At 41.1% G+C, this 27,864-nt stretch overlaps 3 protein-coding genes across 6 annotated transcripts in view; 1 reads left to right on the top strand and 2 right to left on the bottom strand.

The window, feature by feature from the left end:
• Positions 1 to 511, top strand: part of AP2A2 (adaptor related protein complex 2 subunit alpha 2) — a 41,759-nt gene extending 41,248 nt beyond the window's left edge. For all 4 annotated transcript variants that reach the window (XM_085224341.1, XM_085224343.1, XM_085224342.1 and 1 more), the window contains one exon: positions 359 to 511. In XM_085224341.1, the coding sequence (XP_085080467.1) occupies positions 359 to 436 (78 nt within the window). In that variant the 3' untranslated portion in view covers positions 437 to 511. The remainder of the gene's footprint in view (positions 1 to 358) is intronic.
• A 4,823-nt stretch (positions 512 to 5,334) lies between these two features.
• Positions 5,335 to 11,247, bottom strand: LOC116216655 (uncharacterized). The gene is made up of 6 exons (XM_031553461.2): positions 10,812 to 11,247; positions 9,219 to 9,638; positions 8,223 to 8,645; positions 7,378 to 7,800; positions 6,266 to 6,871; positions 5,335 to 5,441 (listed from the first exon to the last, which is right to left on the bottom strand). The coding sequence occupies exons 2-6, from the start codon at positions 9,604 to 9,606 to the stop codon at positions 5,335 to 5,337; spliced, it is 1,947 nt and encodes a 648-aa protein (XP_031409321.2). The 5' UTR covers positions 9,607 to 9,638; positions 10,812 to 11,247.
• A 4,403-nt stretch (positions 11,248 to 15,650) lies between these two features.
• Positions 15,651 to 27,864, bottom strand: part of MUC6 (mucin 6, oligomeric mucus/gel-forming) — a 79,161-nt gene continuing 66,947 nt past the window's right edge. The window contains exons 18-29 of the mRNA XM_031553375.2: positions 27,700 to 27,809; positions 26,801 to 26,952; positions 25,891 to 26,032; positions 25,124 to 25,234; positions 23,698 to 23,883; positions 23,012 to 23,251; positions 21,635 to 21,791; positions 20,748 to 20,888; positions 20,183 to 20,245; positions 18,485 to 18,670; positions 17,155 to 17,397; positions 15,651 to 15,691 (exon numbers count right to left, since the gene is read on the bottom strand). Of these exons, the coding sequence (XP_031409235.2) occupies positions 15,651 to 15,691; positions 17,155 to 17,397; positions 18,485 to 18,670; positions 20,183 to 20,245; positions 20,748 to 20,888; positions 21,635 to 21,791; positions 23,012 to 23,251; positions 23,698 to 23,883; positions 25,124 to 25,234; positions 25,891 to 26,032; positions 26,801 to 26,952; positions 27,700 to 27,809 (1,772 nt within the window). The remainder of the gene's footprint in view (positions 15,692 to 17,154; positions 17,398 to 18,484; positions 18,671 to 20,182; positions 20,246 to 20,747; positions 20,889 to 21,634; positions 21,792 to 23,011; positions 23,252 to 23,697; positions 23,884 to 25,123; positions 25,235 to 25,890; positions 26,033 to 26,800; positions 26,953 to 27,699; positions 27,810 to 27,864) is intronic.

The following is a 27,864-nucleotide window of genomic DNA, read 5'->3' as shown; positions in this document are numbered from 1 at the left end:
GGTTTTATCAAATTTAAGTGAGGACTAAAAATAAATTTTGGGCATCCTGTTATCCAAACAAATGATAGTAGAGTCTTTAGACTTCCCCACAACACTTACTCCTTTAAAAGGAAAAACCAAATCTGGGACATCAATTTGTCATTAAAGCTTAGAAACATTAGAACAATGGCAACTTTCCCAACAAGGGTTTGAAAGAGCTAAATTGCTAGGTGGCTGCCTGCTTCTGAATGTTTTAACATGAGATCTTATGAAATCTATCAAAACAAGTAAATAGTAACTGGTTAACTTTCACTAGTTGGCAGTATATTAATTTAAAACCAAACTGTTTATAAATATATATATTTGTGTTCTTTTTCAGATGTATAGACTCACACTACGAACAAGTAAAGAAGCTGTATCTCAGAGATTATGTGAATTGCTGTCAGAACAGTTTTAATACTAACCATGGCAGTTTTTTGTTTTTCCATTTATATCATTGTCATCATACTGCAAATAAATGTCTTGTACATCACTGTCTGAGTACTGCAATGTTAACCAATACCAGCTCCCTGCCTTAATAGGACTTGCCCCTTGTTTGAAATTGTGAGTGTGAAATGTACAGTACAGGGAAGTGACTTTTTACATTAGAATGGCTTTTAGTATGTTACACAAAGTGTGGGAGGGCTGTCTTTGTGTTTCTTTTATTGCAGAGGTCCCACTTTTAAACTTGTTAAAGGGAAATTGACTTTGATGTAGTAACCTCGGGTTTCAACTGGAAATGGCTAGTAACATTCTGCCTTAGTGCCTTTAACAGGTACTCCCTCTGCTCTGAGCTGAAGAAAAAATGTGTTGATGCTCAGTAGGGTCAATTCAGACGTTAATATATCATCAGTGTAAAGTTAAACATTGCTTCAAGTGTTGTACTGGATGGGAAGGGCAGATTCCAAGGTGTGTTTGAACCTGATTTACCTGAATGCTTATGTTGACTGTCACCAATTTTTGTTCTATTTGAGAAATGCCACAGATCCAGAGTCATAAAATATTAATCTTCTAAATCTTTACATCTTAGCTGTTTTTTTGATCTTTGGAAAGTGGATTGAGCACAAAAGCTATTCTTAATCCTTCTACTTATCTCAAATAATGAGGTGAACTTCTCTGGTAGGTAGTGAATGAGTACGTGTTTGTTTAGTCAAACTTAAATATTCTGTTTCTTTTCTTTTGTTGCCCTTTAGATTTAGCAAGTAGCAGTCCTGATGACATAGCTGATTGCAGAGAGTATGGGTTCACATTAGTGTGGTATTGTATAAAAGGAGAAGAAGGAAAAAGCAGGCACTTGAAGGCTGAGGCATGCACTTTGTAGACAAATATTTAATTTTAAACTATTTTCCCCCTGATGTACAGTGCTAAAACTTGAGAGGCTGAATAACTGGTATTTGTACAGTTTCCAGTCTGTTATTGGTGGTAAAAATATCCAACACAGTGTGGAAGACTTGTGTTGAGATTGGGAGTAGAAAGGCTGAGCGTGTTCAGCTTATACAGGGGCTTTTGCAACCAAAACCATTATAGCTTGTTCCACATGAGCAAGCTCTCTGCACAACAAAGTGGGCTTAAGTTTGGCTCGCATTGTTCAAGTCTGGAAATGCACCGAAGGCTGTTAAAACAAAGCAGGTGAGGTAGGGGTTAGGAACTGCAGGCAGTTGTCAGTGAGCGGTACTACAGGTCAGGATGACCCAAGAGATCAGCTGCTGCTGGTGTGAGGAGTGAACCTCAGATCAACATTCTCTTGCTTGAAGGAAGCTTAGGACTGTTGTCTCACAACTCTTACAGCCAAATAAACGCTTTGGGTAACAGGGATGGTGATGAAAATGAGAACACTGCTTTGCACACAGAAGGGGAAAGGATTCTACTTGGGTGACTATGGTTTGCTTTCTATCAGTGCTTAAGAGTTAAAAGATGGAACTAGGCGATGAGAGTTTGGTTTGGTTGAAGGCTTATGATCGCACTTGAGTACCAGAGAACTGAGGAGCAAAGGTTGGAGTGTGGTGTCTGTGATTATGTGTTTTGTGGGGTTTTTTTTCCAGAAGTGGTTGGTAAATATGGACTTTATTGGATGTAAAGTTGTCTATAGACCTTGTCTTTCTGGAAAAGTTCTCTTGAACAGTTGACCCTTTCATGGCCCCTCGAGCATCCAATCAAGGCTCTCTGATCACAGATATTATCTTTTGAAAAATCTGCATAAGCATTTCCTGCAGTCAAGTTGGTAGTTGGCAAAGTACTACCGAACTACCTTGTATTTTGTCCTTTGGAGGCTGTGTGATCTTTATTAATCCTGTTGTCTTAACCATGTTGTTGGCTACTGCGTTAAAAATCCGTTGTGCTGAACTAAGGGAGTCTTAGCAGAGACAGGGAGGAGCTTCATTCATTTTTTTCCCCAATTCCTATTGTACATCTGTTTCTCTGGATATGTTCTGTGCCCTTGTCAAAGGACATCTCAAGACACGCTGTACTATACTAGTTCACTTAGCTTTGGTTCCAGCTGTGCTAAAAATGTGCATTAAAAATATGGGTAGGAGGGGGGAAAGGGAAAGCGTCTTTTCAGTGGTGACTGTATTAAGCTTATGATTGTTCACGTTTTGTATTAGATGTCAGCTCAGTGAAGCCATGAGCAGAACAGTGAACAAATTAAGGGTAAATACTTGATTTTTTTTATTTTGGTTTTTTTTTTTTTTTTCGTGAATGATGGTTAACTTACCAAAGTGATGTATCCTTTCAAGCAGACAAAGTAATTTCTGCAGTAAACAGTGTTATTGTTTTCAAGTACAGTATTTTCAGGCATTGATGTGTGAAAATAACTGAATAGCAAAACAGGTAGCATTTGTTCATTCTTGACCTACACTCCAGTATGTAACATTTATGGTGATTGTCTTATTTGTATAAAACAAAGTTCTGTCAAATTAAGTGGAGAATTTTCATATAGAAGACTATATATTAGACTATATTCATCAGAAGAACATATTAAGATTAAATAAATGATTAGAACGGTAATCAGACTGTCCTTTTTTGTCTGGGGGAGTGGGAATGTAAAGGATAATTGCCCAGAATGGTTGTTTTATTCCGAATATAATGTTTTGGAAGAGCAACTGATGTGGGATGGTAAATTCTTTCCTACAAACTTCTGGTGGATTGTTTTGGTTCAGTCTTACCTGGCCTGTGGATCTGAGTTTGGATTTTCTGGTAGTTTTTTTTTTTTTTTTTTTTGTGTGTGTGTGTGTGTGTGTGTGTGTGTGTGTGTGTGTGTGTTTTGTTTTTGTTTTGTTTTGGTTGTGTTATAAACACTCTACAGTGAAAACTTGATGTAGAATCTTCCTTCCTAAGCATTCGTATATTTGACAGTGGCTGAGCATATGAACACTTAAGAGTACATGTAACAGTAAATTGATGTAGCCCATCACAATACTTTAACATAATTTGAAATAACTGTTTTCTGGATTTCAGCTGTTTCAGAACAATGGCTCTTTCCTTGTTTCTCTGCATTGCAAGCATAAATAGCAACTTAGATGGTGACTCATATATTGCTTTCCATGGCTACAAAAGCACACATCTGTTATTACACCCAGGCAGGATTTGGAAGAAGTTACTTGGCTGTAAAAGAAGAAAGTACCTGAGCTGTTAAATACTTCACTCAAACTTTCTGTTTGTTTGTATTTTGCTTCAGGCTCTTAGTGGTTGTCTAAAACTCACTTAAAATTCTATACAACTCTTTCTCAATGGAATTGCAAATAGTAGTAAAAAAAAAAAAATTATCTCTACTAGCAGCAAGTGGAAATTGCTTGGGTGAACTACCTTCTTCCCATTAGATTTATTGTTTGGTAACTATTTTGATGCTTCAAAATGTAGCAGACAATTACCCTGCAAATTTCTTCTTTGTCCAAAAGCCACTGCTTATCTGCGTTAATGAATTTTGAGAAATGCCCCACATGAAGGATGCACAGAGGTACCTCCTCCCACGGAGGTTTGGGCTTATGTAGCACCTTGCAGTCTGACAGCAGCTGCCTCCAGAAGATGAGCACAAGCACTGCACCTGCTTTCAGAGGAAGGGCAGTGGCTTGCTTTGGTTGTCTCTTTTCCTCGTTTGTGCAGTAATGGGCTAATCCACAGGTCCTAGTTCAAGTGTAGTCAACCTAACAGCCTATCTGTAGGCAAAATAATTGGTCAAACAATGAGGAATGATTTAACAAATCCAATTCCTTCTACTTTATTTGAAAGTCAAAATTCTGTTATTGCACAGTGCACAGGCCAGTGTTTAGCCTCTAGTCAAGTATTGCCCTGAACAAGGCTAGATGGACTCTGACAGTCTTTGCTCCTAAACCATGCCCACTCTCTCCCCACCCCTTCCCCTCAAGATTAGGAATAATTCATCATTCAGTTAATTTAATTGATGCTCCAGGTAGCTGTTCAGGAAGCTCCCTGCAAGGCTAACCTGTATAATCAGTACAGAATTCCCAGCAATGAGCAGTTGCCATGGAAGTATTAGGTTGTAACTAATTGTTAATGTTTAACAAAATTAAAATAAGAATTTAAAAACAAAAAAAACAACACCTGTATCTGAAGCTATCAGAAGGTCTGGCTATTGTATGCAGCTGTCAAAGTTGCAAACGCAGCCCCCAAACACAGTAATGTCCTTAGTGAGCCTTTTGCCAGGGTTATCTGGATCTTCGCATGGTAGCTGAAATTCCTCCTTATGGAGCTGCAATGGCCTACAACAGCTGCATGCTGCACTGAGCACCATGTTCTCAACATTCAACCTGTTTGGAAGAGAAGGAGGATCAGGTAGGACTTGCAAACAGCCTTTTAGGTTTTGTTCAGGAATGGATTTTGGAATAGTCTTGTGCAAGGAATGCAGAAGCAGCTCATCCACCTGGTGCTTTGTCATTGATTAGCACTGCAAAATGCATAGTAGATGAAAAAGAAAATCTTTCTGGGCTTGCATGGAAAAGATATTTAGGTAAGAATAGCTGTGAATGGAAGAAAAGTTGGTAGTCTGACTGTTATCTTAAATAATAATAATAAAAAAAAACAACCCAAACCTTGCAGTATTGCCAGCCTTTGTTTAGAAGTTTAAGTGAGAAGATATTCCCTGTGTGCACTCCAGTTCTCTACGCACTGTTGTTCTGTACAGGTGCTCTTTCCACTTAGCTGGCTCGTACCCCAGCACTATATTGCTGGGTACAGATCACACACATTTTTTTCTCACTGAATTGTAAAGGGAGTGATAGCTGACAAATATCACTACTCACAGGTGCTAAAGAAGAAACGGCCTTAGTGTACGTATATTATAGAAGCTCTCCAGTATCCTTACTTTGTTGAAGATGGACACAGTCCTTCACATCGGCTCAAAGTGATGTTTGCAGAACAGCCTTTGTAAGTTATGTTTTCTTCATATTCCACTTTTTTACAAAACTCTGTCAAACACAGAAAAAGGACAACAAACATTTATATTAATGATGGAGCCTAAAAATTAAAGTTAAGTCTAAAAAACCTCTATTCCTGATACTGATGAAACCACAAAGACATAAATGAAACAATGAGCAGGCTAATTTGCAGGGAGTTATTTCTGGTTCACATAATGGATGCAATGGACTTGAAAAATTCCTGATTTGGTCCTTTCTGAGATTTTGTTTCTTTACAGACATATCAGTTAAACTTTTGAAACTCCCTGCTTGAAGAAAGTTTGTAGATGAAACGAGCATTGGTGAAGGCAAGGCTCAGTTGATACTGAGGCAATCACACACACTAATGTACTCTCCTCTACCTGCACATCATAAACTAAGAGGAAAATGGACAGTGAAAGTGATATAAGATAGTAGAAAAGGAACAGTCACAGTAAAGAAGGCAGTATGAGATCGTTGAAGTATACTTTCCAGATAGGTTCTCCTTTGTGTGTGGAGCTAACCCAAAAGAGATTGCAGGAATTGGCTGAAATTGAGAAGTTCTTTGTTTCCTGGGTCCTCAAACAGCGGTTAAGGCATAAAAACATTTATAACTGCCTCTCCTCTCCCCCCATCACGTAAACATCAGTGCACTGCAGGAAGCCTGCTGTTGTGAGAACAAAGACTTCAAGGCAACTTTTCTATATTAATGCAGAAAGCTCAAAACAAAAAATACTGTCAATGTACACAATTGGATTAGCAAAGAATACATAATATCTCAGGAAAATTCACACACGAAACAAAAAATGTACTGAACTGTAAAATACCATACAGCAAATGACAAGGAAGTACTTTACCTTGTGGTGCTGTTGATGGCCTAACAGGAGACAAGGAAGTTGAAAGACCAGAAGTGACAGAAAGAACTGATGTGGTGCGTGTGGTGGTTAATGTCGTCGTCTGAATGGACGTCTGTTCAATGGATGGGATCTCTGTGGAAGCAGTAGTAGTGATACTGGGAGCAAACTTAATTGTGGTAGGTAATAGACTTGGGATCACAGCTGGAGAGGATTTGGCAGAGGCAGCAGTAGGAAATGCTACTGAAAATGTTTCACCAGGCGGAGTAAAAGAAAATGTGGTGTTGTGTGTGGAGGACGAATATGTAGCACTCTCAGAAGAGAGAAATGTGGAAGGAGAGAGGGTTGTAAGTGTAGGCTCTGGTATGGACATTAGGGGCGAAGTAGAGAAGATTGTGGATGGGGCAGCAGATGGCAGCTTGGTGCTGAGAGGACTGCTAGGGGCAGGGAATGTCGTCGTCAATGGGACTTCTGGGCTGCTGGTGGGGCTGGCCTCGCTGGAGATGGAGGTCTTGGAGATGCTGGTGGTAGCAGGTGTGGTAGTGGTCTTCTCTGTAATGATATATGGCACCACATGCAGTACAGTTGTCTTTCGGTGGGTGGAGGTTGCTGGAAAGAAAGCATAGGTTGGTTGAAGGAAAACGTGGGAAGGGAAATGATGTCTGTTCCCATACAGAAGCTCCAGGTTACGCATGTGGGGTGGTAGGATCTTGCCACGCTCTTAACTCTTGCTGGTCAAAAGGCAGGAATTGGCCGCTGGCTCCATTCCCAGTTCTTACTTTTCCCTCCCTAGAAACCTCAGAACTATGCCTCAGGCTGCCTCTCTCTGGAAAAGGAAATTCTGCATGACACTGGCACAGGGCACTGTCTGCCCGCTCTAACACAGGCAGGATGTTCTCTCATACGTAATGGACTCCAAGGAAGAAAAGAAGTTCCTCCCCAAACAGAACTGCAGCACAGACCCAGCAACTCACCACAGATCCTAGGAGTGACAGTACTAAAATCAGTGGGAAAAGGAGGGGGACAACAAAATGGGCTGTGCTGAATGGTAGGAATGAAGGGTGACAACTGGGAAGGTCAAACACTACAGCTTGATGGGCAGGAGGAATACATACCGGGAAGAGATGTGCTCAGTACTGTTGAGGATACAGTTGAGAAGGGAGAAGATGCTGATGATGGCAGTAGGCTGGTTTTGGCTGTGGAGAGTGTGGAGGATGCAGGTGTAGGCGACTCTGTTGCAGCACTGGTTATTAGAGAAGACAGCTTGGGCCACAGGGTTGTAGGTGTGGACTTTGGTGTGGAAGTTGGGAGCAATGTGGAGAAGAGTGTGGATGGAGCAGCAGATGGTAAGCTAGTGCTGAGAGTGATACTGGGAGCAGGGGATGTTGTTGTCAGTGGGACTTCTGGGCTGCTGGTGGGGCTGGCCTCACTGGATATGGAGGTCTTAAAGGTACTGGTGGCAGACACAGTTGGAGTAGTCTTCTCTGTGGTGACTGGCAGCACAATGTGTGGCACAGTTGTCATTTTGTGAGTGGATGCTGTATAAAAAAAGCACAACACAATTGAGAGTGGCAGGGCAAGAAAAAAATGACAAAGATGAGCTGTTCTCATGGAGAAACCTTTGGGCATGTATTAGGCCAATAAGATACAGAGCATGCCTCAGTGCTGTGCGGCATGCCTCAGAAACAGCTAAAGCACTGCTGTACTACCAGCACTGATGATCACAAAGCAGAGCATCAGGCTAGCTGCTCCTACGAAGGAAAGAAGTTCCACCCCAACTCAAACCAGGGCATAGTCCCAGAACCTCAACATACGTCCCAGGAATGACAGTGACAAAAGCAGAAGGTAAGGAGGGATAACAACATGGAGGGTGAACGCTGCATGGTTTGTGCTGCGAGGTAGGAAACAGAGAACTGGGAAGAGCAGGCAGAGCAGTAGGAAGGACTAAGTGCAGACTTACAGGGTTGCAATGTGCTCAGTGCTGTCGAAGACACAGTTGAAAAGGGAAAAGATGCAGATGATGGCAGCAGGCTGGTTTTGGCTGTGGAGAGTGTTGAGAAGACAGGTGAAGGTGTCTCTGTTGGAGCACGGGTTGTCGGGGAAGAAGGCTTGGGCTGTAGGGTTGTAGGCGTGGGCTTTGGTGTGGAGGTTGGGAGTGAGGTAGAGTGTGTGGACGGAGCAGCAGATGGCAGCTTAGTGCTGAGAGTGCTGCTGAGTGCAGGAGATGTTGTTGTCAGTGGGAATCCTGAGCTGCTGGTGGGGCTGGCCTCACTGGAGATGGAGGTCTTGGACGTGCTGGTGGAAGGCATAGTGGGGGTGGTCATCTCCGTGGTGATATATGGCACCATGTGCACCACAGTTGTCGTTTTGTGGGTGGAGGTTGCTGGAAAGAAAGCATAGGTGAGCTGAAGGTTAAAAAGTAACAAGTAAAGGGAAAGGAGGCTGGCTGTTCCCATGCAGAAGCCCTGCGCTAGGGATATGGGGCTATAAGGTAGGACTGTGCCACACAGGCTAGCTGGGCAAGAGCCAGGAATGTGGCAATTGTTCCTGTCCTTTCCTTTCCGATCCTGTTCCTCCCCCCGCAGGAAGATGGGTTAAGAACAGTGCATCAGGGCTACCCTTCAACACCGCAGCTATTCCTCCTCTCCCTGGAAGAGGAAACTCTCTGTATGTGTCATGTCCATTCAAGACACTGGCACAGGGCACTGTCTGCCCACTCCAAAACAGACAGGGTGTTCTCTCATATGTAACGGACTCCAAGGAAGAAAAGAAGTTCCTCCCCAAACAGAATCGCAGCATAGTCCCAGCACCTCACCACAGATCCCAGGAGTGACAATGTTAAAACCAGTAGGCAAAGGAGGGTATCAACAAAATGGTTTGTCCTGAGTGGTGGGAATGGAGAGTCAAAACTGGGAAGAGCAAACATACCAGCTTGAAGAGCAGGAGAAATACATACCAGGAAGCAATGTGCTTAGTGCTGTCGAGGATATAGTTGAGAAGGGGGAAGAAACAGATGATGGCAGCAGGCTGGTTTTGGCTGTGGAAAGTGTGGAGAATGCAGTTGTAGGTGACTCTGCTGGAACACTGGTTGTCAGGGAAGAGGGCTTGGGTCTCAGTGTTGTAGGTGTGGGCTTTGGAGTGGAGGTTAAGGGCGAGGTGAATAAGAGTGTAGACGGAGCAGGAGTTGGCAGCCTGGTGCTAAGGGTGCTGCTAGGAGCAGGGGATGTTGTCAGTGGGATTTTGGGGGTGCTAGTGGGGCTGGCTTCGCTGGAGATGGAGATCTTGGAGGTACTGACAGAAGACATGGTAGGAGTAGTCTTCTCTGTGGTGATATATGGCACCATGTGCAGCACAGTTGTCACTTTGTGGGTGGTTGCTAGAAAGAAAGCAGAGGAATCAGTTGAAGAGTAACCAGGGAAGGAAAAGGAGGATCACTGATCCCAGGCAGAAATTCCAGATCAGACAAATAGGCAGTAAGGGTAGGCCTGTGCTGCCCTGACTCTTGCTGGTCGAGAGGCAGGAATTTGCCAGTGGCTCTTGCCCTTTCTCTCTCCATATCTTGCTCCTTCCCAGATGAATAGGAGAAAGCTGTTCCAAGTAGAAGCCCTCCCTCCAGCACCTCAGCACTCTCTGCTTTTCCCCAGAAATAGAGCCTTTCTGCACATCCCTTTATCCAGCCGAGACACTGGTAGATCATCCTGTCTGTTTCATGATGCAGAGGGCAGGCTCCAAGTGAGACCTGTGCCCCAGCACGATAACTCCAATACCTGGAAGGGAGAAGATGCTGAGAGGGCCAAAGAGAATTGCAGTTCACGTTGACCCTGGATGACTTCTAGGACCCTGTTCAGCCACTGGTTCAGTTCCCCTCATGAGAAAGGGGGGGGAGAGAACTGGAATGGGAAAAGAAGGGAAAGACTCAAAAGTCAAAACACTTGAAATTCCACAAGAAAGTGGAATAACTGAATAGAGAAAGGTACAATAGAAACTAATGTCCAAGTGATGCATAGAAATTGCTCACTACATCCTACCAAGCACATGAAGATCATACTAGCCTTTGAGGAATGGCTCTTTTGAAAAATATCAACCCTGAACTTATTGCAGACTATGAATTTGTGTGCCATGGAATATCTCATTGGACAGCTGGCATCAGCTGTGAAAGCTGTGTAACTCTCACCATCTTGCCCACTCCTAGACCAGAGAGATGCTAGAGAGAGAAACAGTCCTGTTTATGATGTGCCAGCATACTTCATAAAGATATAAAGCATTACTGCGATATCAGTGCTGTTTGATCAAAAAGCTAAAGCAAAGCACCAGTTGGGTTCCAAGGAAGAAAAGCTCAATCCAAGGAGCATGGGAAGAATCAAGACAGTCCACGAGACTTCAACACATGTTTCATAAGTCACAATATAAAAAGCAGCAGGTAAGAAGGGTGACAATCAAAGAGGTTGACAATCAAAGAGGGTGACAACTGCATGGTTTGTGCTGTGAGGTAGGAATGTAGGGTGGGAAGAGCAGGCAGAGCAGTGGAATGGGCAGGAGAGAGACTTACTGGGATATGATGTGCTCACTGCTGTTGAGGACACAGTAGAGAACGAAGATGGAGGCAGTGACAGCAGGCTGGTTTTGGCTGTGGAGTGTGTGGAGGATGCAGGTGTAGGCGACTCTGCTGGAGCACTGGTTGTTATGGAGGAAGGCTCAGGCCTCAGGGTTGCAGGCCTGATCTTCGGTGTGGAGGAGAGTGTGGACGGAGCAGCAGATGGCAGCCTTGTGCTGAGAGTGGTATTGGGGGCAGGGGGTGTTGTTGTCAGTGGGACTTCTGGGCCGCTGGTGGGGCTGGCCTCGATGGAGACAGAGGTTGTGGAGGTGCTGGTGGCAGACACAGTGGGAGTAGTCTTCTCTGTGGTGACTGGCAGCACAATGTGTGGCACAGTTGTTATTTTCTGGGTGGAGGCTGCAGGAAGAAAGCACAAGTCAGTTGAAGGGTAACAATGGAAGGGAAACAATGCTGGCTGTTCCTGGTGGAGGAACTAAGCCAGGCACGTGAATGAGAAAGCAGAACCATGCTGCACTGACTCTCACTGGGCAAGTAGCAGGAAAGGGTCAGTGGCTTCTGCCCTTTCCTTCCCCATCTTTCTCCTGTCCAGAAAGTTGCAGCAAAGACAGCACCCCAGGAGTGCCCCCTAGCATTTCACTACCCTCTGTATCTCACTGGAAGAGGATCCTCTCTGCATGTGCCTGTCTCAACCAAGACACAGGAAGAGGGCACTGCCTATATGCATTAAGCTGGGTATGGCACAATCCAAGGGAGAAGTCAGTGCCCAATTTTGAATTCCCCAAAATCCCTGATGACAGAATGCTGAGGCCTTTAGAGAAGGGCAGCATGTGGTGACTTCACCCTAATTAGCTAAACATTCAGTCACCCATCTAATCCACTATATCATGAAGCACAGCAAACAACCCCCTATAAACCGTACAAAAATGTCACCACCAATGGGCAAAGGAGAGTGACAACAAATTGGTGTACACAGTAGATCAGAACTGAAGGGCAAAACCTGGGAAGAGCAGGCAGAGGAATGAGAAGGGCAGGAGGGAGACTTACTGGGATGCGATGTTTTCAGTGCTGTGGAGGACACAGTTGAGGAAGTGGATGATGCTAATGACAGCACTGGACTGGTTTTGACTGTGGAGAGTGTGGAGGAAGCAGGAGTGGAAAACTCCGTTTGAGCACTAGTCAGTGGGGAAGAGGACTTGGGCCTTAGTGTTGTAGGTGTGGACTTGATTATGGAGGTTGGAGGAGAGGAGGTGACTGTGAATGGGGCAGAAGATGGCAGCCTGGTGCTGGGAGCGCTGCTGGTGGCAGGGAATGTCGTTATCAGTGGTACTTCTGGGCTGCTGGTGGAACTGGCCTCGCTGGAGATGGAGGTCTTGAAGGTGCTGGTGGTAACAGGTGTGGCAGTGGTCCTCTCCGTGGTGATATATGGCACCATGTGCAGCACAGTTGTTGTTTCATGGGTGAAAGCTACAGGAAAGAAAGCATTGTTTGGTTCAAGGATTACAAGGGAAAGGAAAGGAAGTAGACTGTTCCCATAGAGAAGCTCTGGGCTATGCAGAAGGGCAGTGAAGTAGGATCTTGCTACACTGACACTTGCTGGGCAAGAGGCAGGAAGTGGCCACTGGCTCCTGCCCTTCCCCCCCTTCTTCCCTCTTCCCCAGCAAGATGAGATAAGAAAAATGCCTCAAGGCTGCCCTCCAGCACTTGAGCTAACTCCTTCTCTTCCTGGAAGAGGAAGCTCTCTGACACAGGGCACTGTTTGCTGCACCAACACAGGCAGGGTGTTCTCTCATACGTAATGGACTCCAAGGAAGAAAAGAAGTTCCTCCCCAAACAGAACTGCAGCACAGACCCAGCAACTCACCACAGATCCTAGGAGTGACAGTGCTAAAATCAGTGGGAAAAGGAAGGGGACAACAAAATGGGCTGTGCTGAATGGTAGGAATGAAGGGTGACAACTGGGAAGGACAAACACTACAGCTTGATGGGCAGGAGGAATACATACCGGGAAGAGATGTGCTCAGTACTGTTGAGGATACAGATGAGAAGGGAGAAGATGCTGATGATGGCAGTAGGCTGGTTTTGGCTGTGGAGAGTGTGGAGGATGCAGGTGTAGGCGACTCTGTTGCAGCACTGGTTATTAGAGAAGACAGCTTGGGCCATAGGGTTGTAGTTGTGGTCTTTGGCATGGAGGTTGAAGGTGAGGTGAAGAGTGTGGATGGAGCAGCAGATGGTAAGCTAGTGCTGAGAGTGATACTGGGAGCAGGGGATGTCGTTGTCAGTGGGACTTCTGGGCTGCTGGTGGGGCTGGCCTCACTGGATATGGAGGTCTTAAAGATGCTGGTGGCAGACACAGTGGGAGTAGTCTTCTCTGTGATGATTGATGGTATAATGTATGGCACAGTTGTCATTTTGTGAGTGGATGCTGCACAAAGAAAGCACAGTTCAACTGAGAGTGGCAGGGCAAGAAAAAAATGGCAAAGGAGATGGACTGTTCCTATAGAAAAACCTTAAGGCACGTATGTGGGCAGTGAAATAAGTCCATGCCACAACAGCTCTCACTGAGCAAGAGTCAAGGAAGGGCCAGTGGCTTTTGCCCTTTTCTTCCCCATGCTCCTCCTATCCAGAAAGTTGCAGCTAGGACAGCACCTCAGGAGTGCCCCCTAGCATTTCACTACCCTCTGTATCTCACTAGAAGAGGAGCCTCTCTGCATGTGCCTGTCTCAACCAAGACACAGGCAGAGGCTCTGCCTATATGCATCAAGCTGGGTATGGCACAATCCAAGGGAGAAGTCAGTGCCCTGAATTCCCCAAAATCCCTGATGACAGAATGCTGAGAGGGCCTTATAGAAGGGCAGTGTGTGGTGACTTCACCCTTGTTAGCAGCTAAGCCTTTACTCAGCTGCGCTGCTCACTCCATCCAAACAAGCACGACACCACAAATACCGTAAGCAGAAATGTCACCACCAGTGTGCAAAGGAGAGTGACAACAAATTGATGTACACAGTAGATCAGAAATGAAGGGCAAAAACTGGGAAGAGTAGGCAGAAGAATGAGAAGAGCAGGAGGGAGACTTACTGGGTTGTGATGTTCTCAGTGCTGTGGAAGATACAGTTGAGAAGGGGGAAGAAACAGGTGATGGCAGCAGGCTGGTTTTGGCTGTGAAGGGTATGGAGAACGCAGCTGTAGGTGACTCTATTAGAGCAGTGGTTGTCAGAGAAGAGGGCTTGGGTCTCAGTGTTGTAGGTGTGGGTTTTGTCATGGAAGTCGGAGTAGAGGCGGAGATGAGAGTAGATGGAGCAGGAGATGGCAGCCTGGTGCTGAGAGTGAGGGTGACACCCTGAGGTGTATACTGTACATCAGGAATGAAAAGGAAGTACTGGGAAGGCAGTGAGAAGGAGTAGAATTGGGAAGGACTAGGGGGAGACTTACTGAGATGTGATGTGCTTAGTACTGTCGAGGACACAGTTGCGTAAGGGGAAGATGCTGATGATGACAGCAGACTGGTTTTGGCTGTGGAAGGTGTGGAGGATGCAGGTACCAGCAACTCTGTTGAAGCACTGGTTGTTGGGGAAGAAGGCTTGGGTCTTAGCGTTGTAGGAATTGGCATGGAGATTGGAGGTGAGGTGGAGAAGAGTGTAGATGGGGCAGGAGTTGGTAGCCTGGTGCTGAGGGTGCTGCTGAGGGCAGGAGATGTTGTTGTCAGTGGGATTTCCGGGCTGCTAGTGGGGCTGGCTTCACTGGAGACAGAAGTCTTGGAGGTGCTGGTGAAAGATGTGACAGGGGTAGTCTTCTCTGTGGTGAGAGGCGGCACAGTTGTCTTGGAGGCTGCCATTGGAAATCAGAAGTTGATTGGTCTAATTACTATACATGCTAAAGGCAAGCTAGATGACTGTTTCTTATGTTAAAATCTATGCACAAGGGTATGGATAAGAACTACAATATTGGGACCCAGTAACAGCTTTTGCTTTAAATCAGAATGAATGAATAGGTTATGGTGCACAGAATTTCTCATCCCACCAACCTTCCCCCCATTGTGGCAGGTTATTATTCATTTTGAAGGACAGCCTTCATCTGTTTGTTTCTGGTCATCTTGGAATTTTTGAGAATGGAAGAGGTATCCCTGCTTACACTACCAGTAAGCTAGTTGAATATGGATCATGTCTGTTTCGCAGTGTGTTGGAAAGAGTTCCTGGAACAGCTGAGGCTACTGATGGAACAGGCATTAATGACTCTTATCTCTATCCTGACCACAGCACTCACTTGTTACTACTTTACTAGTTGTAGTCTTAGCTCTGGTTGGCTCCCTTTTTACAAAGAAAACAATGAGAGAAAATGATTGTTGAGTCTTGGGAAGAATCCTATGCAAAGCATGTTGTGGTATCTTCTGAAAGGAGACTGGCCTGGTCAATACCATGAAGACCTGGGCATGTGGAGCCCTATAGGTCTATGTGGGGGAAATGTACCCTGGAGTTTGAGCATCTTCTTGCCCACCCCTCCACTGGTGATATTTTTGCACCCAGGATCAGCACCTGGTTTCTTTATCTGCGCAGAACAAAGGCAGCATCTGTTGGCCCAAGTTTGCCATGGCTGTGTCAGGGCCTGGGCATCCTTTGTATGGAAAACATACTTGTATTCTCATTCTCACCAAAAACTATCCTAGAATTGTAATCTTCCACTCTCACTGCCTTTTATTCCCCCCACTCTTTAGAGGGTCTGTGTGTAAACTGGTCTCCACCTGCTAGTTGTTGGGCAGAAACTCAAACAAGACTGTAGGGTGATAAAGCTCTGTGCCCCAGAGTCAAATGCCTGAAGCAGCAAGGGAGAAGGATGTAGTTAGGGGCAATGTGACTGCTGTGACTGCCTGAGTTTGGGTCCTATGGCAAGAGGAATAGGAATAGAAAATGAATATCAAAAGAAACTTGTGGAACATGACACTCAGAAGAGAAGGGTGGGAGCTTGAAGGAGCATGAATAGGGGCAAAAGGGAGCCTTACCTGGATGTGATGGTCTCAGCCGTGTTGAGGATGGAGATGAGGGGGAAGAAACAGATACAGCTGAGGTGGCAGGTAAAGAGGTGGGGCTCAGAGATATCCTTGTCAGCGGAACTTCTGGACTGCTGGCAGTGCTGGCCTCTGTGGAGACAGAGGTCTTAGAGGTCTGGACAGTCTTAGAGATGCTGGACAGTGTCACTGGGATGGTCTTCTGTGTGATGAGATGTGGTACAGTGTGTGGCATGGTTGGTCTTTTGTGGGTTACAGCTACTGGGGGGAAGGCACAAGTCAATTGAAGGTGGCAGGACAAGAAAGGAAGGTGGAGGGAATGCAAAGATCCTAGGCAGAATATATGGGCTGGGGACGGAGCACAAAAGGCAGGCCTGGATCTCACTCAGTCTTCTGAGCAGAAGGGAAGAACAGAGCAGGGGCTTCTGCCTTCACCTTCCCCTTTCTGCTTCTTCACAAAAATATGGGGTAAGAACTGGGCCAATTCGGCACCCTCTGCCTCTTCCTGGACCTTCCAAGGGAAGAAGAAGAACCTTTGTGCATCTCCCTTAATGGCACTCTAAGCTGGGTGTGGGCATCCCAAGAAAAAGCTAGGTAAGTGAAACAGAGTCACAGGCCAATCACAGCTTTCAGATCATTCTTAGTCACCTACTGAGACTTGGTGGTGCAGAGTGGTTGCTTGATTTCCCTCACTCTCTCCAATGTAAGGAAAAATGGATATTCAGCAATGCTCATTGTCTCAGTGTTTGGGAAGGTACCTAAAAAAAGTGGATTGTGATGCTTTCTCAGATTAAGCCAATATTTTTGGCAGAAGGAGACCTGAGTGTCACCCAACAGTACGGGTAAGAGATGTTTGGACTGGGAGATAGTGTGCAGGTGTCTTCTCACTACAACTGACTTCTCCCGGCATGCTGTCCCAGCCTCTGGTCTCAGTTGCTAATCTAGGTATACAGCAATAGAAGAAGCTGTCATAGTTGACATGTGGCATACTTGACATCCCAAAATGCCATTTCCTTTGTGATAGACAGGATTTATATTTTTTGGAGAAGTTGTCTAAGGAGAACGCACATCTGTATTTGTGGGTCTTTGAAAACTCACTTCAAAGCACAGAGAGATTTTGCCTTAATCTACTTCCTTGGAGGAAGTGAATAGGTAGGGAAAGGCCTCTGAGAGAAATGTTAGTTTTAAGATCTTATTCAGATGTCCAATGCTCGCTGCATTGGCAGTACACTGAAGTTTTCATTTTTATTACAATTCATCAGTCATCATTTTCTTTTCTTAGTAATTTGCACTTTTAAGACATCTAGTAAGAATGAATGTTTTTTTTTTTACACTTACCTATTGTTGATACTTCAGGCTCGCTGAAAGTTGCAATCTGAGATGTAGTATAAGGTATTGAGATGGCTGTCATTTCTTCTTTCACAGTAGTCTCTAAGAGTGGTGTAGTGAACCTTATTTTTTCTGTTTCTGTTGAAACAATGGTTACTGAGGCAGTAGGTGTAGATTTTGGTTCAGTGAAGATGGTTCCTTTCGCTGAGGTAGTTATGGAAGGTGTCATAGTAAAAATTGATGTCGTACGTTCTTTTGGAGTAAAGGGTAAGGAATATCATGTGAGTAATCAATTTATGTAATAATTAAAATAGACAAAACATGAAGAAGCTACCCATGTTCACAAGACATAGTTTTTGCACTGGATCTTTTTAATGTTTTGCATGTCATTGTTTGTATTTATGTTCTCATAATCTAAATGACATCTTTTCCTACCTGTATTTGTTTTCTCTTACCTCATATTTTTCTTTGTTCTCATTTTGTACATCTTTTTCTATTATTTCCTATGATTTCCTATAATCATTCTTCATATAATATTTCTAAAAGTTAGCTTTGTTGTCACTTATTGGCAAAAGCCTCTATAGGCTTTGCCCAAATAACAATGTCACTGGCTAACCTTATATTCTGAATTAGCCTTCTACAATCCATATTACAAAACTAAATAACATCATACTGTAGGACCTTCCTTGTACCAGTTCTTGTCCTGCAAATTGGGACCTCTTTTTACCTGTTTTCTTCTGATATCCTGGGTCCAAGACGGCTTTTTAGTTGGAGTGCATGTTGGTGGAAAGCTGCATGCCAATTTGAGTATCCACAAATCATATAATCAGAAAGTAATTTATACTGGAGAAGCCATCCTGCTGAGAGCAGGATCGTTAAATAGTAGTCATTGCACTGATACCTCTGTGATTTTGCCTTGAAGCCTGCTTATGTTATTATTTGGATTGTTGAGACTGGCTGCTATTTGAAGATGACTGTGTTACTGAACCAGCTGTGTAATGGATTCTGAAACTGAACTAATAAATCCAATTGCAGCTGAGCTGGCTCACTGCTCACTCCTAATGTTCTTCTCAGATGAGTCACACAAGTTATATGAGTTGCATTTCTAACCTGTCATCTATATCCTTTCTCTTCCTCTTTCCACACATTTTCCATCCATACTTCCGAACATTTTTGGTTTAAACTGCTTTCTGGAAGCCTACTTTACCTACCTTCTAATCTGCAGTCTCTTGCTTGGATGCTGAGACAGCTTGCAATGCCTTCCTGGTAGAATGATAGCTCAACTCTATATAGAATGTGTTTGATGTAATTTGTTTTAGACAGTAATACAATAACTTACCAGTTGTTGATTTCATTGTGACAAGAGGTGATGATGATGAAGTTCTTGGAACTGTGATTTTTGAGGTTACAGTTAGATTTGTGGTTTCAGTTGGTACAGTAGATGCAGAAGTACTAGGTGATGTTGACTGGGTAGCTGTGGGTAATGTGACTGCAGTAGAGATTCTTGTTGCTTTAGGCTGCATTGCTGTTTCTAAGAGGAAAAAAAAATCAAATCAGAGGATAAGAAATAATTCTTCATAATCTATTAAAATATTCCTATATAAATTTGAAAATTATTTTTAGAATGAAAAACTACTACCAGTAGTAACAACTGAAAATAATTCCTACATTGATTTCAAATATTTAAGAAAGTTCATTAATCTATTCCTTTATTGTTATTTGCAGCGAATATGCTGAATAGGAATTCTTGCAGAAGCTTTATTCATAAAACCACCTCTTTACCTTTTTCCCAGTAACTCTCATTTTCATTAATGAAAGTAATGTAATTTCTAACAAAGATCAGTAAATACAGGTTCCTTTCCTGGATCAGGCTACTGGAGCTTGATGTACTTCGTCATGCAATTCCAAGACCACCTTCCTAAACTGTTAAGTGTTATAAAGCCAATCACCATTTAAATTGTAGTGAAAATTTTGTGTGATTTTGTGTATCAGGGAGAAGACAGAAATCCATACTAACTAACAAAGAAATTTCATTACTAATATCTGGAAGTGCCTCAGTGTACACAAATATTTCTGGGATTTTTTTTGTGATAATTATGATACTGACTTTTTGTTATTGCATCTTACACATTCAAAACTGGTGATGCTATTATATCAAGCAAAAAAAGGATACTTCTTATCTCAGAAGCGCGTATCAGGACATACACCAGTGTGTAAGTACTTGTTCAAATCAACTGCTCAAACTAACCTGTTGAAGGTGAAGAAGTTTCTGGTGTAGCACTAATTCTTTTATCTCCTGTGACATAAAAAGTAGAACAGGTTAAATTTTTAGCTGGAAGCATATTAAGAATATTCCAAATAAGGCAAATTTCAGATTGGAAGAAAAATTAAGTATTTTCAAAGGATATGCTAATTAGTGTGATAATCCTGAAAATGATTGTTTCTACATATTTCAGTGATAAGCTCCACATGAAACTACTTAAAAAATAATGAAGAACTTAATACAACTCATAATACAAATAAACATGGACATGTTTCTGCTGTCCTTCTTATAACTTTTATACTAAAGGGCAATTCACTTTCCAGGGATAATGGAAATGTTTTTTTATGTGTAAATAAGATCACTAGCTGAGATTCTGGTTTCACAAGTGAGAATTCTGTTAAATGAAATAAACAACTGCAATTGAGGGTTTTTTTTTGTTTGTTAATTTTACATCTTCATGGAAATCCAAATAGTGCAGCTGGAGGCCATCCACAACATTATTTACTATGAAAGGTTTTCAGAGTAGGACACCGTACAGTAATAAATCTTAAGTTAAATAATTTTAAAAACCCACAGAACTTAAAGAGAATTGCTAAGTAAAGTCTACCAGTTTTACATACTAATAGTACAACAATAAGATTATCTTGAAGAAAAGTTATACAGGGATGAATACTAATTACCTGAGAAGTAACTAGGGAAAATTTCTTCTTTGTCAACACTCAAAGATTTTAGTTACTGTAAAGAAAAAGAATGAGCATACAGGGCTCTACTTACCACATGGCATGCATTTTTCTTTCTCATAGTCAAAATATTCATCATGAGAGCAGTTGTAACAGCCTGAAGAAAAGGAAAGATAAATTCATTTTACATTTCTCAGAATACAGCATTTAGCCTATACTACCTATAATCTAAAATCTTAAATTTCTATTATTATGAAATTGTATTGATTGTAACTTCATACATTCAGGTAAGCATCTCCAATGTAATCCTCAGAAGGAACTGCATATGTAGTAAGTTTTGGGGAGTTCTCCAATTATATTTGTTTGCCTAATAGAAATAATACCATTCTCTTCAGACCTTTTCTTACCCAAGGAGAGGTAGTTTTAATTCAGCACAGGTCAGAGGATTTGTATTCGTGATAACCTGAGTTCAATATAAAGCCAGGTGTAGTACAGGTACTGAACAAATTTAAAGCATTAGAGGTAAGGTAAAGAAAGCAAAACTGCTTTAAAGGTAACATCTGTGAAAACACTACTAACTGTGATACAGAAAAAAAAAAAACCACCATGGAAAATAATTATGTTATTGCTTTGTGGTTTGAAATAGTATAGCTTATTACCTTCAATGTTCATATATTTGTAGTATTGATTTGGACAATTACAAGGTCTGTAATGCCAGGTGCAGTTGACACTGGAGCCATAGGAATAAGCATCCCCACTTCCTGTTTTTCTGTGATAATTGTAATACTCACAATAGACAGCTAGAAAGGGCGAAACCAGGAGAAAGGTCAGAATTTTTCAAAGAGAGAACGTTGTTTTCAAAGACTAAAGGGAAGACAAAATTTATCAGCAGCTTGAATAAAAAAAAATTGTCACTGGAATTTTCAGTATCTCGTGCAAATTGAAATTTGCTTTAGTGATATAAGTCAGTTTCTTTTTTTGTGAGTTAACTGTGCAGGATTTTCCATAATTTTAATGCATAATACAGTGAATACTGAAAAGAAACTATCAAAGATGACAACTTCAGCATTGATTTATAACACCCTCATTCTCTTTTCCTCTGTGTATGGTGTCTTGGACACACTGATATTTTCCTATTTCACAGTGTTCTAGCCAACACAGCTGTCTTTATTCCCTTGACATTCACACAGAAGATGAATTCATTGCAGCCAAAAACAACAGTTTTTTACAATTTCATATTTTTTCTGCTTACAAACTGACTGTTCATCATACACTGAGAGCAGAAAAAATAAAATGCCTTCTGTGGTTACTTCATTTTCTTTCTCATCGTTCCATGGTACAAACAGACATAATATTTTGTTTGTTTAGCACAAAGGAAAAGTACAGAGTTCAAAACTCAGGTGACTGAAGTCACCTATTTGTCCACAAAGAGAATGAAACACAGGAGGTGCATATATAAGCAATTTCTTGTGTTGCTATATTACTATGCTCACATTAACAGTAATTGTCTCTTAAACTGCCTTTAGGAAATCTTAAAGAAACTTACGGCAAAACTCAGGAGTCCTCCAATCAATGCAGATACCCTTATCTAAACATGCCATTGCATATACTGCAATGGCATCACACATGCATTCACAATCACCTCCAATGTCACAACCACATGAGTCTCGGACACAGGCCTCATAATAGGGCATACGATTCACCTGTATTGGAAAAGGAAGTAATGAATGTTCTGAATTCTTTAATGCCTATTTTTTCAGAAGATGTTTTTTATAGGTCCCTGTTGGTACATGAGAAAGTCAAGAGAATCCGTTCCATTGAAGTAAGAGTAACTAGTATTTCCACGGAACACTTGTCAACACAGTCCCACTTCAAAAAACTCTTTTTAACAAGAATGTAGATATTTTCCAACTAATAATAGAAGCTGATGAGGTTTTTCCAGATATGTATGTCTAAATTCATACTGAACATACGTTTAATCAGTTAAAAAAGAAATCAACACATACACACACACAAAAACAAACAAACAAAAAAAAAAAACAAAAAAAAAAACAAAAAAACCCCACATCCATTCAGGCAGAAGTGCCTAAAGTTCACCAGCACTACAACTTCCACGGCTATGCATGACCACTACAGTATCAGCTGTTTTTATCACTTGTGGTCAATTCCTGAAAATGCAGATTTTCCTTCAGAAAGCCTGGTTCTGATAAATCTCATAATATACAAGTTACAATACGTGGCTGATGAGGATTGATACATGACTTAAGAAAATAGCCTCAAGGAACTTGAGTTGTTTAGTCTAGAGAAAAGGAGGCTGAGGAGTGACCTCATTACTCTTTACAACTACCTAGGAGAAAATTGCAGTGAGGAGAGTGTCAATTTCCTTCTACAAGTGAGAAGTGATAGGATGTGAGGAAATGGTCTCAGGTTGAGTCAGGTGAGGATTAGCTTGGATATCAGGAAGAATTTCTTCATGGAGAGGGTAGTCAAACATTGGAACAAGCTGCCCAGAGAAGTAGTGAATTTGCCATCCCTGGAGGTATTAAAGAGACATGTGGACATGGCATTAAAGAAGATGGTTTAGTGATGGGACTTGAGGCTATGTTGAGGGTTGGACTTGATGATCTTGAAGATCTTTTCCAGCCTCAACAGAGTGGCTAATTTCTGATACTGAATTCTTTCTTCTTTCTCACTCCAGTACTTAATTAATGAGTTACTGTTCATGTGTGGATTTTGTCCACAAAAGGACTGGTAAAGTGTAAATTAGAAAGAATGAAGATTAACATAATGAGAGCCAGGAGATGTTTTATGTGTGTTTTATTAGAATATTTTATGGAAGAGAAAATCAAGTGCTGGAGTGTGAGTGTTTTGTGAGAATGCAGATTATACCTATAAATAAAGAGAAGACCTAACTAATTCTTACCTTATTGTGACAGGCAGAAAAGACTTGACTATTGATGATGGAACATGTCTTTTCTGCCCAAGCTTTACGATAAGGGTTCTTGCTACAGGGGTCCACTACAAAGTATACATCCCCACAGAGAGGATTCTCTTTCCAAGAATTCACAAATTCCAGTTCATTTGATGCCACATACTTGCTTCGGGTTTCAAAATCATCTTTCATATTGCCATTATAGTTTCCACACAAACCACAGATAGTTTCCTGGATAAAATGAAAGCACTGTCATTTGATTACAACTACTTGTATTCCCTTTCAATTATTGGCATTTTTTCCTGCTTTAGTAGTGACTGTGATCTACAGATACTCTCTCATATGCTCTTTGCAAATTGTGCAGGAGGTCCTGTTCATCAGGGATGTGTTTCTCCTCTCAAATGTAAGTTGTCATAATTTAGAGATCAAATTCAACCAAAACACGCAGTTGCTGCATAAAATACAAAATCTTAGCTCAAAAAATTCCTGTAATGCCAAAGGATAATCACATAAAAATCAGACTTTAATGAAAATATCTGCTGTTTTGGAGATAATGATAAATAGAAAATGAATTGCTACTAACCTTTGCCATCATACAGAGTGAAGACAACTGTCATTAAGCTAGCAGGTCAATGTGAATTGAAGTATTGTTTGCTGAAGAAGATATTCTGCAATACCTGTGTTTCCCTGGAGATCTTGATGAAGAAGTTCATGTGCTTATTCCATACAAGGGTCATGTTATATTTTCCCGGGATAATGATATCAAACATCAGGTGGAGGGCATTCTTTTTCACATTATACCTCACTTGAAGATTTTTCCCAGAAATAGAGAAGGTTTCATCTCGCAGTATAATAGTCAAGTTCTGGAAGAAAAGTTGTGCACATGTTGTAAATGATCAAGTTTCAGTATTTAATTTTTTTTACTTTCCATGAATCATTGTTGCAGATCAGATACTATACTGCTATAGAAAATCTTGTCATTTTTTACAGTAGCCAGAAATTTTGGAATAACTTACTGTCAGCAGCAATGAAGATCTTAAAAGGTAAGTGAGTTTCCTTGGGTTGTCATCCTATCTTAAAATGATTGGCTTTTATTTCCTTTGGAATTTTTTTATTTATATGCAAATCTTCATAGGAAATATTAAAAAATATATTGTTTCAGTCTCATTGTCTGGTATACTAGAACTCTGATCACATTTTATGCCTATATTACAGCCAGCCAGCCATCTGCATCCAGCAGAGCAGAGGAGGTCTATCTTCATGTATTCTTAGAAATAACAGAAAAGTTGCAGAGAAAGTCAGTGTATCACTTGGGCTCTTCTACTTTCTCCTACTCTCACGTGTACTTTAAAACATAACTCCCATCACACCATAGTGTTTCAATGTCTAGAGAATCAATAGAAAGGTTTGTATGGAATATGCACTTAGGAAACTAGATTCTAAGTGCAGCACTGATGAGCTAACACTGCCACTATACAGTAATATGGCAAATGCGTACTGTTTGCAGTGACTGTTCATTGGGGTAAAACCTCAGCTGTCCATAAGCTTCTCTCTGATTACAATGAAAGTCTCCAAGATGAGAAGATAATATTGTGCATTAGTGTTCAAGTATAGCTGAGAACTGCAAAAGTTAACTAATTTTGGGAGCTGTCAGACAGCAGTGAAAATAGGGATAACTGCTCACTGCTGCAATTTCACAGATATATGTCATGTAGTAGGATAGTAGAGACCTGGAAATGTTTTGAATTGGCAAGTACTATCCAGACTAAGAGACTTTTGGTGTAGTTTTGTAGATCATCCACGATAAGAATTCCTCAGTTTTACTTTGCTTCTTTCTTGAGTTTTGGAGAAGAAATAACTGTCTTTTGACAGGGTGTGTAAAGTTAAAAATTTAATGACTTCTATAAAGGCAAAAGGCTGAAGGACTAAAATACCGACATGAGAACTGATAAAAAATATGCCTACTAAAGTTTCCTACTAAAACTGAAGCTCTAGGCTAAGCACATAATTTCACGTGCAAGACACATCTGAAGTATCCAGAAGTAAAACAAGTATGGCCTTAAATGGCTATTCTGTGGAGTAACAGTAAAATGAATATCTTACCCCAAGGTAAATGCTGATGGATCTAGAGCATGTAACCCCTGATTTCCCACAAATAACATTCTCAGTAACAATTTTAAAAGAGGAAAGAGGTCTATTAACATTGCAGCCATCCTAAAAAAAAAATAAAAACACACACAAAAAGATTTAATAGACTTTGTCTGAAGTCTGTCAACTTACAAGCACAAAAAAGTATAGAAAGCTCAAATGCATCATGACTGTGATTCTGACTTTCAGTACAGCAGGCCATCTTTATTTACTCTCATATGAGAGATAGTCCATCTGTGAGTCTTAAAATCCACTGCTTGCTATTAATAGATACTTCCCAGAATATTTTATGGTTTAGATAGCTGAACCATTCTATTCCTTGTAGAACCCACATATTTAAAGTCAGAATTGAAAAAGTTACTTCTGAATCACAGTTACTTCATTGTTTTGGGAAATAATAGTGATTACCTCTGATTCAGTAGACAAACTGACATCACTGAAAGACACAGTTGACTGGTACTGAAGATGTACGCATCAATGACTTTAAATGTTATTTAATCTAAAATTGGTTGCATGCACATTAAAAATTTCATTTTGGGAACTAAAAACTTTTTATTTTAAAATTGTAATATGTAGAAAATAAGCACACTTCTTGTGCTCATTAAGATTCAAAGTGCTTTAATGGATATAGATGCATCCCAGGATATTTTCATCAGCCTTTTAAAACAAGGTATTTCTTGATACTAAGATACAGCCAAAAGCATCAGTAAGATGCAGATTACCATAGCTAATATGTATTCACAGTTGCCATCAAACACAAAACGCTGTCCATCAAAAGTGGTGATATGGCCTTCTCCATAAAGATTACATGTTGAGGAACATCTTGATTTCTGAACACATTTCCATTTGCCTTTTCTGCAAGTGCTGAGAGTGAAAAGAGAAACCATAATTAGATTCCAAAGAAATACCATCTTATTTCTTTTTACATGCATACAGTTTTATAGATATGACATTCATTTAATAGTCTGGTGCACACTGTGACCAAGTAACATTTAATATAAGAATCATAAATAAAAATTATGGATTACTGAGAAAATTAATTCATTATGAAGAAAATATGTTAAGTCTCTTGCTTTCTTTTCCATTGAAGAAAGAATATAAGCTTGTTTATTTCAGTTGCTGATGAGAACAGATGTCAGTTATGTATGCTTTGGGTGCTGGTGTTTTTAATACTACATTAAAAAACAGAAATTGAACAAAGTGCTCTGAGAATGCAGTTTAAGAGATGCAAGTAATCTTTCTGGGAAGCTGTTTTTATCTACAGAAAGGAAGGAAGACTGCCCTCGTCTTTATTTAGGTGGAGTGATAATTCTTGACTTTATGCAGTTTACAGTTAAAGTCCCTACGGATGCCCTTATTCCCTGGATACAGAGGTGGCATAAATATCCCTGAAGCCCACATAGCTGACTAGTAGATCGTGACTTTTTCGTTTGTATTTATTTATTGTCAGACTCATTTATACAAACATACTGGCAAGTTTTAGCTTCTCTTTACCACCTCTATGCTTTGTCACCGTATTCCTTCTGTTTAGCTTTCAGCTTTTGCCACTTCCTGTCAATTAAACACTTTTGTTATATACCTGACAAATTAGTGAAACTGAGGTTCAGCAGTGGAAAATGGTTTGACTCTTACCAGATTTCACATTCAGTTTGGATCTGTTCACCTTTTCTATATGAAAGGCCTCCATATTCACAAGGACACTCTTCAGCTGGAACACACCTGCCATCAAGATTTTCATATAGCCCATCAGCACAGACACAGCCTGATTCACATTTAGTAGGAATCTGGTAAAGATCAACAGATTACAGAATGAAAAGGGATGTAAGATGCATTTTATTTTGTGTGTGACTCACATTAAGGGTGAATCTATAGTCAGTTCTATTTTTTATTTTATTTCAATGTTATGATTTTCCTTATGCTAATATACTCATCAATTTAACTACTTTCACTGAAGTTACAAGATTATACCTATTGTGTGAGATACTAAACATACTCGAAGACTCTGAGAAATGTCTATCATTGCTAACAATCTTTCAGACAAACAGATCTAAGCTTCTTTACTATCAAGGTACCCTATGACATTACAGCTCTTTCAGTCAGTCTGTTTCCTTATTATAAAAGGAAAAGAAAACTCTACAGAGATAGATCCACCTAACTTAGATCTTCGGCACTCCACAATCATCAACTGCAGATACTTTGGAAAGAATGGAACAGAAAACATATACTACATGTTCTATGGGTTTCTAGTGACATGCAACTTATGGAGTACTTGAGCCAGAGGTGATAATCATATATTTTAGAATCTTTAATAGATTTTTATTTTTTTAATTCATTTAATTCAATTCCTTTGTTTGCTTTTTGAATGTGTGTACTTTTTTATTGTCCACACTGTGGAAAAAAGACTGGTGATAGATCATATCATGTTAGAAGAAATATCTCCTCTCATTTCACTAGAAGAAACTGAATTCTTCCCAAGATTCTCAAGTTTTTCCTCTCCTAGAGGATTAGTATCACAGGGCTGTGAAACTTACACATTCAATTCCTGTAGCCAGCATCTGACAAGTAGGGGCACATGCAGCTCCATACTTGTTTTCCAAGCTGTCAGAACATGATATATATTTCTTAGGTGCTTTGCAGCTTTCTATGAGAAAGGAACAAAAACAAACATACGAGATTTTGAAGTAACAATTTTATAG

The sequence above is a fragment of the Meleagris gallopavo genome, chromosome 5 (genome assembly GCF_905368555.1).
Source record: "Meleagris gallopavo chromosome 5, MGAL_WU_HG_1.1, whole genome shotgun sequence".
In the NCBI taxonomy this organism is placed as follows: domain Eukaryota; kingdom Metazoa; phylum Chordata; class Aves; order Galliformes; family Phasianidae; genus Meleagris; species Meleagris gallopavo.
The sequence above is the reverse complement of the archived record's forward strand: the minus strand, read 5'-3'. Positions and strand labels throughout refer to the sequence as shown.

Bases quoted from the DNA above. Each gene is read 5' to 3' on its own strand.
- LOC116216655 (XM_031553461.2), bottom strand. From the start codon at position 9,606: ATGGTGCCATATATCACCACAGAGAAGACTACTCCTACCATGTCTTCT. The intron at 8,646-9,218 runs GTATGTATTTCT...CTTTCTTTCCAG, and splicing joins ACTAAGCACATTGCTTCCTG to CAACCTCCACCCACAAAACG. The intron at 7,801-8,222 runs GTAAGTCTGCAC...TTTTTTATACAG, and splicing joins ACTGAGCACATTGCAACCCT to CATCCACTCACAAAATGACA.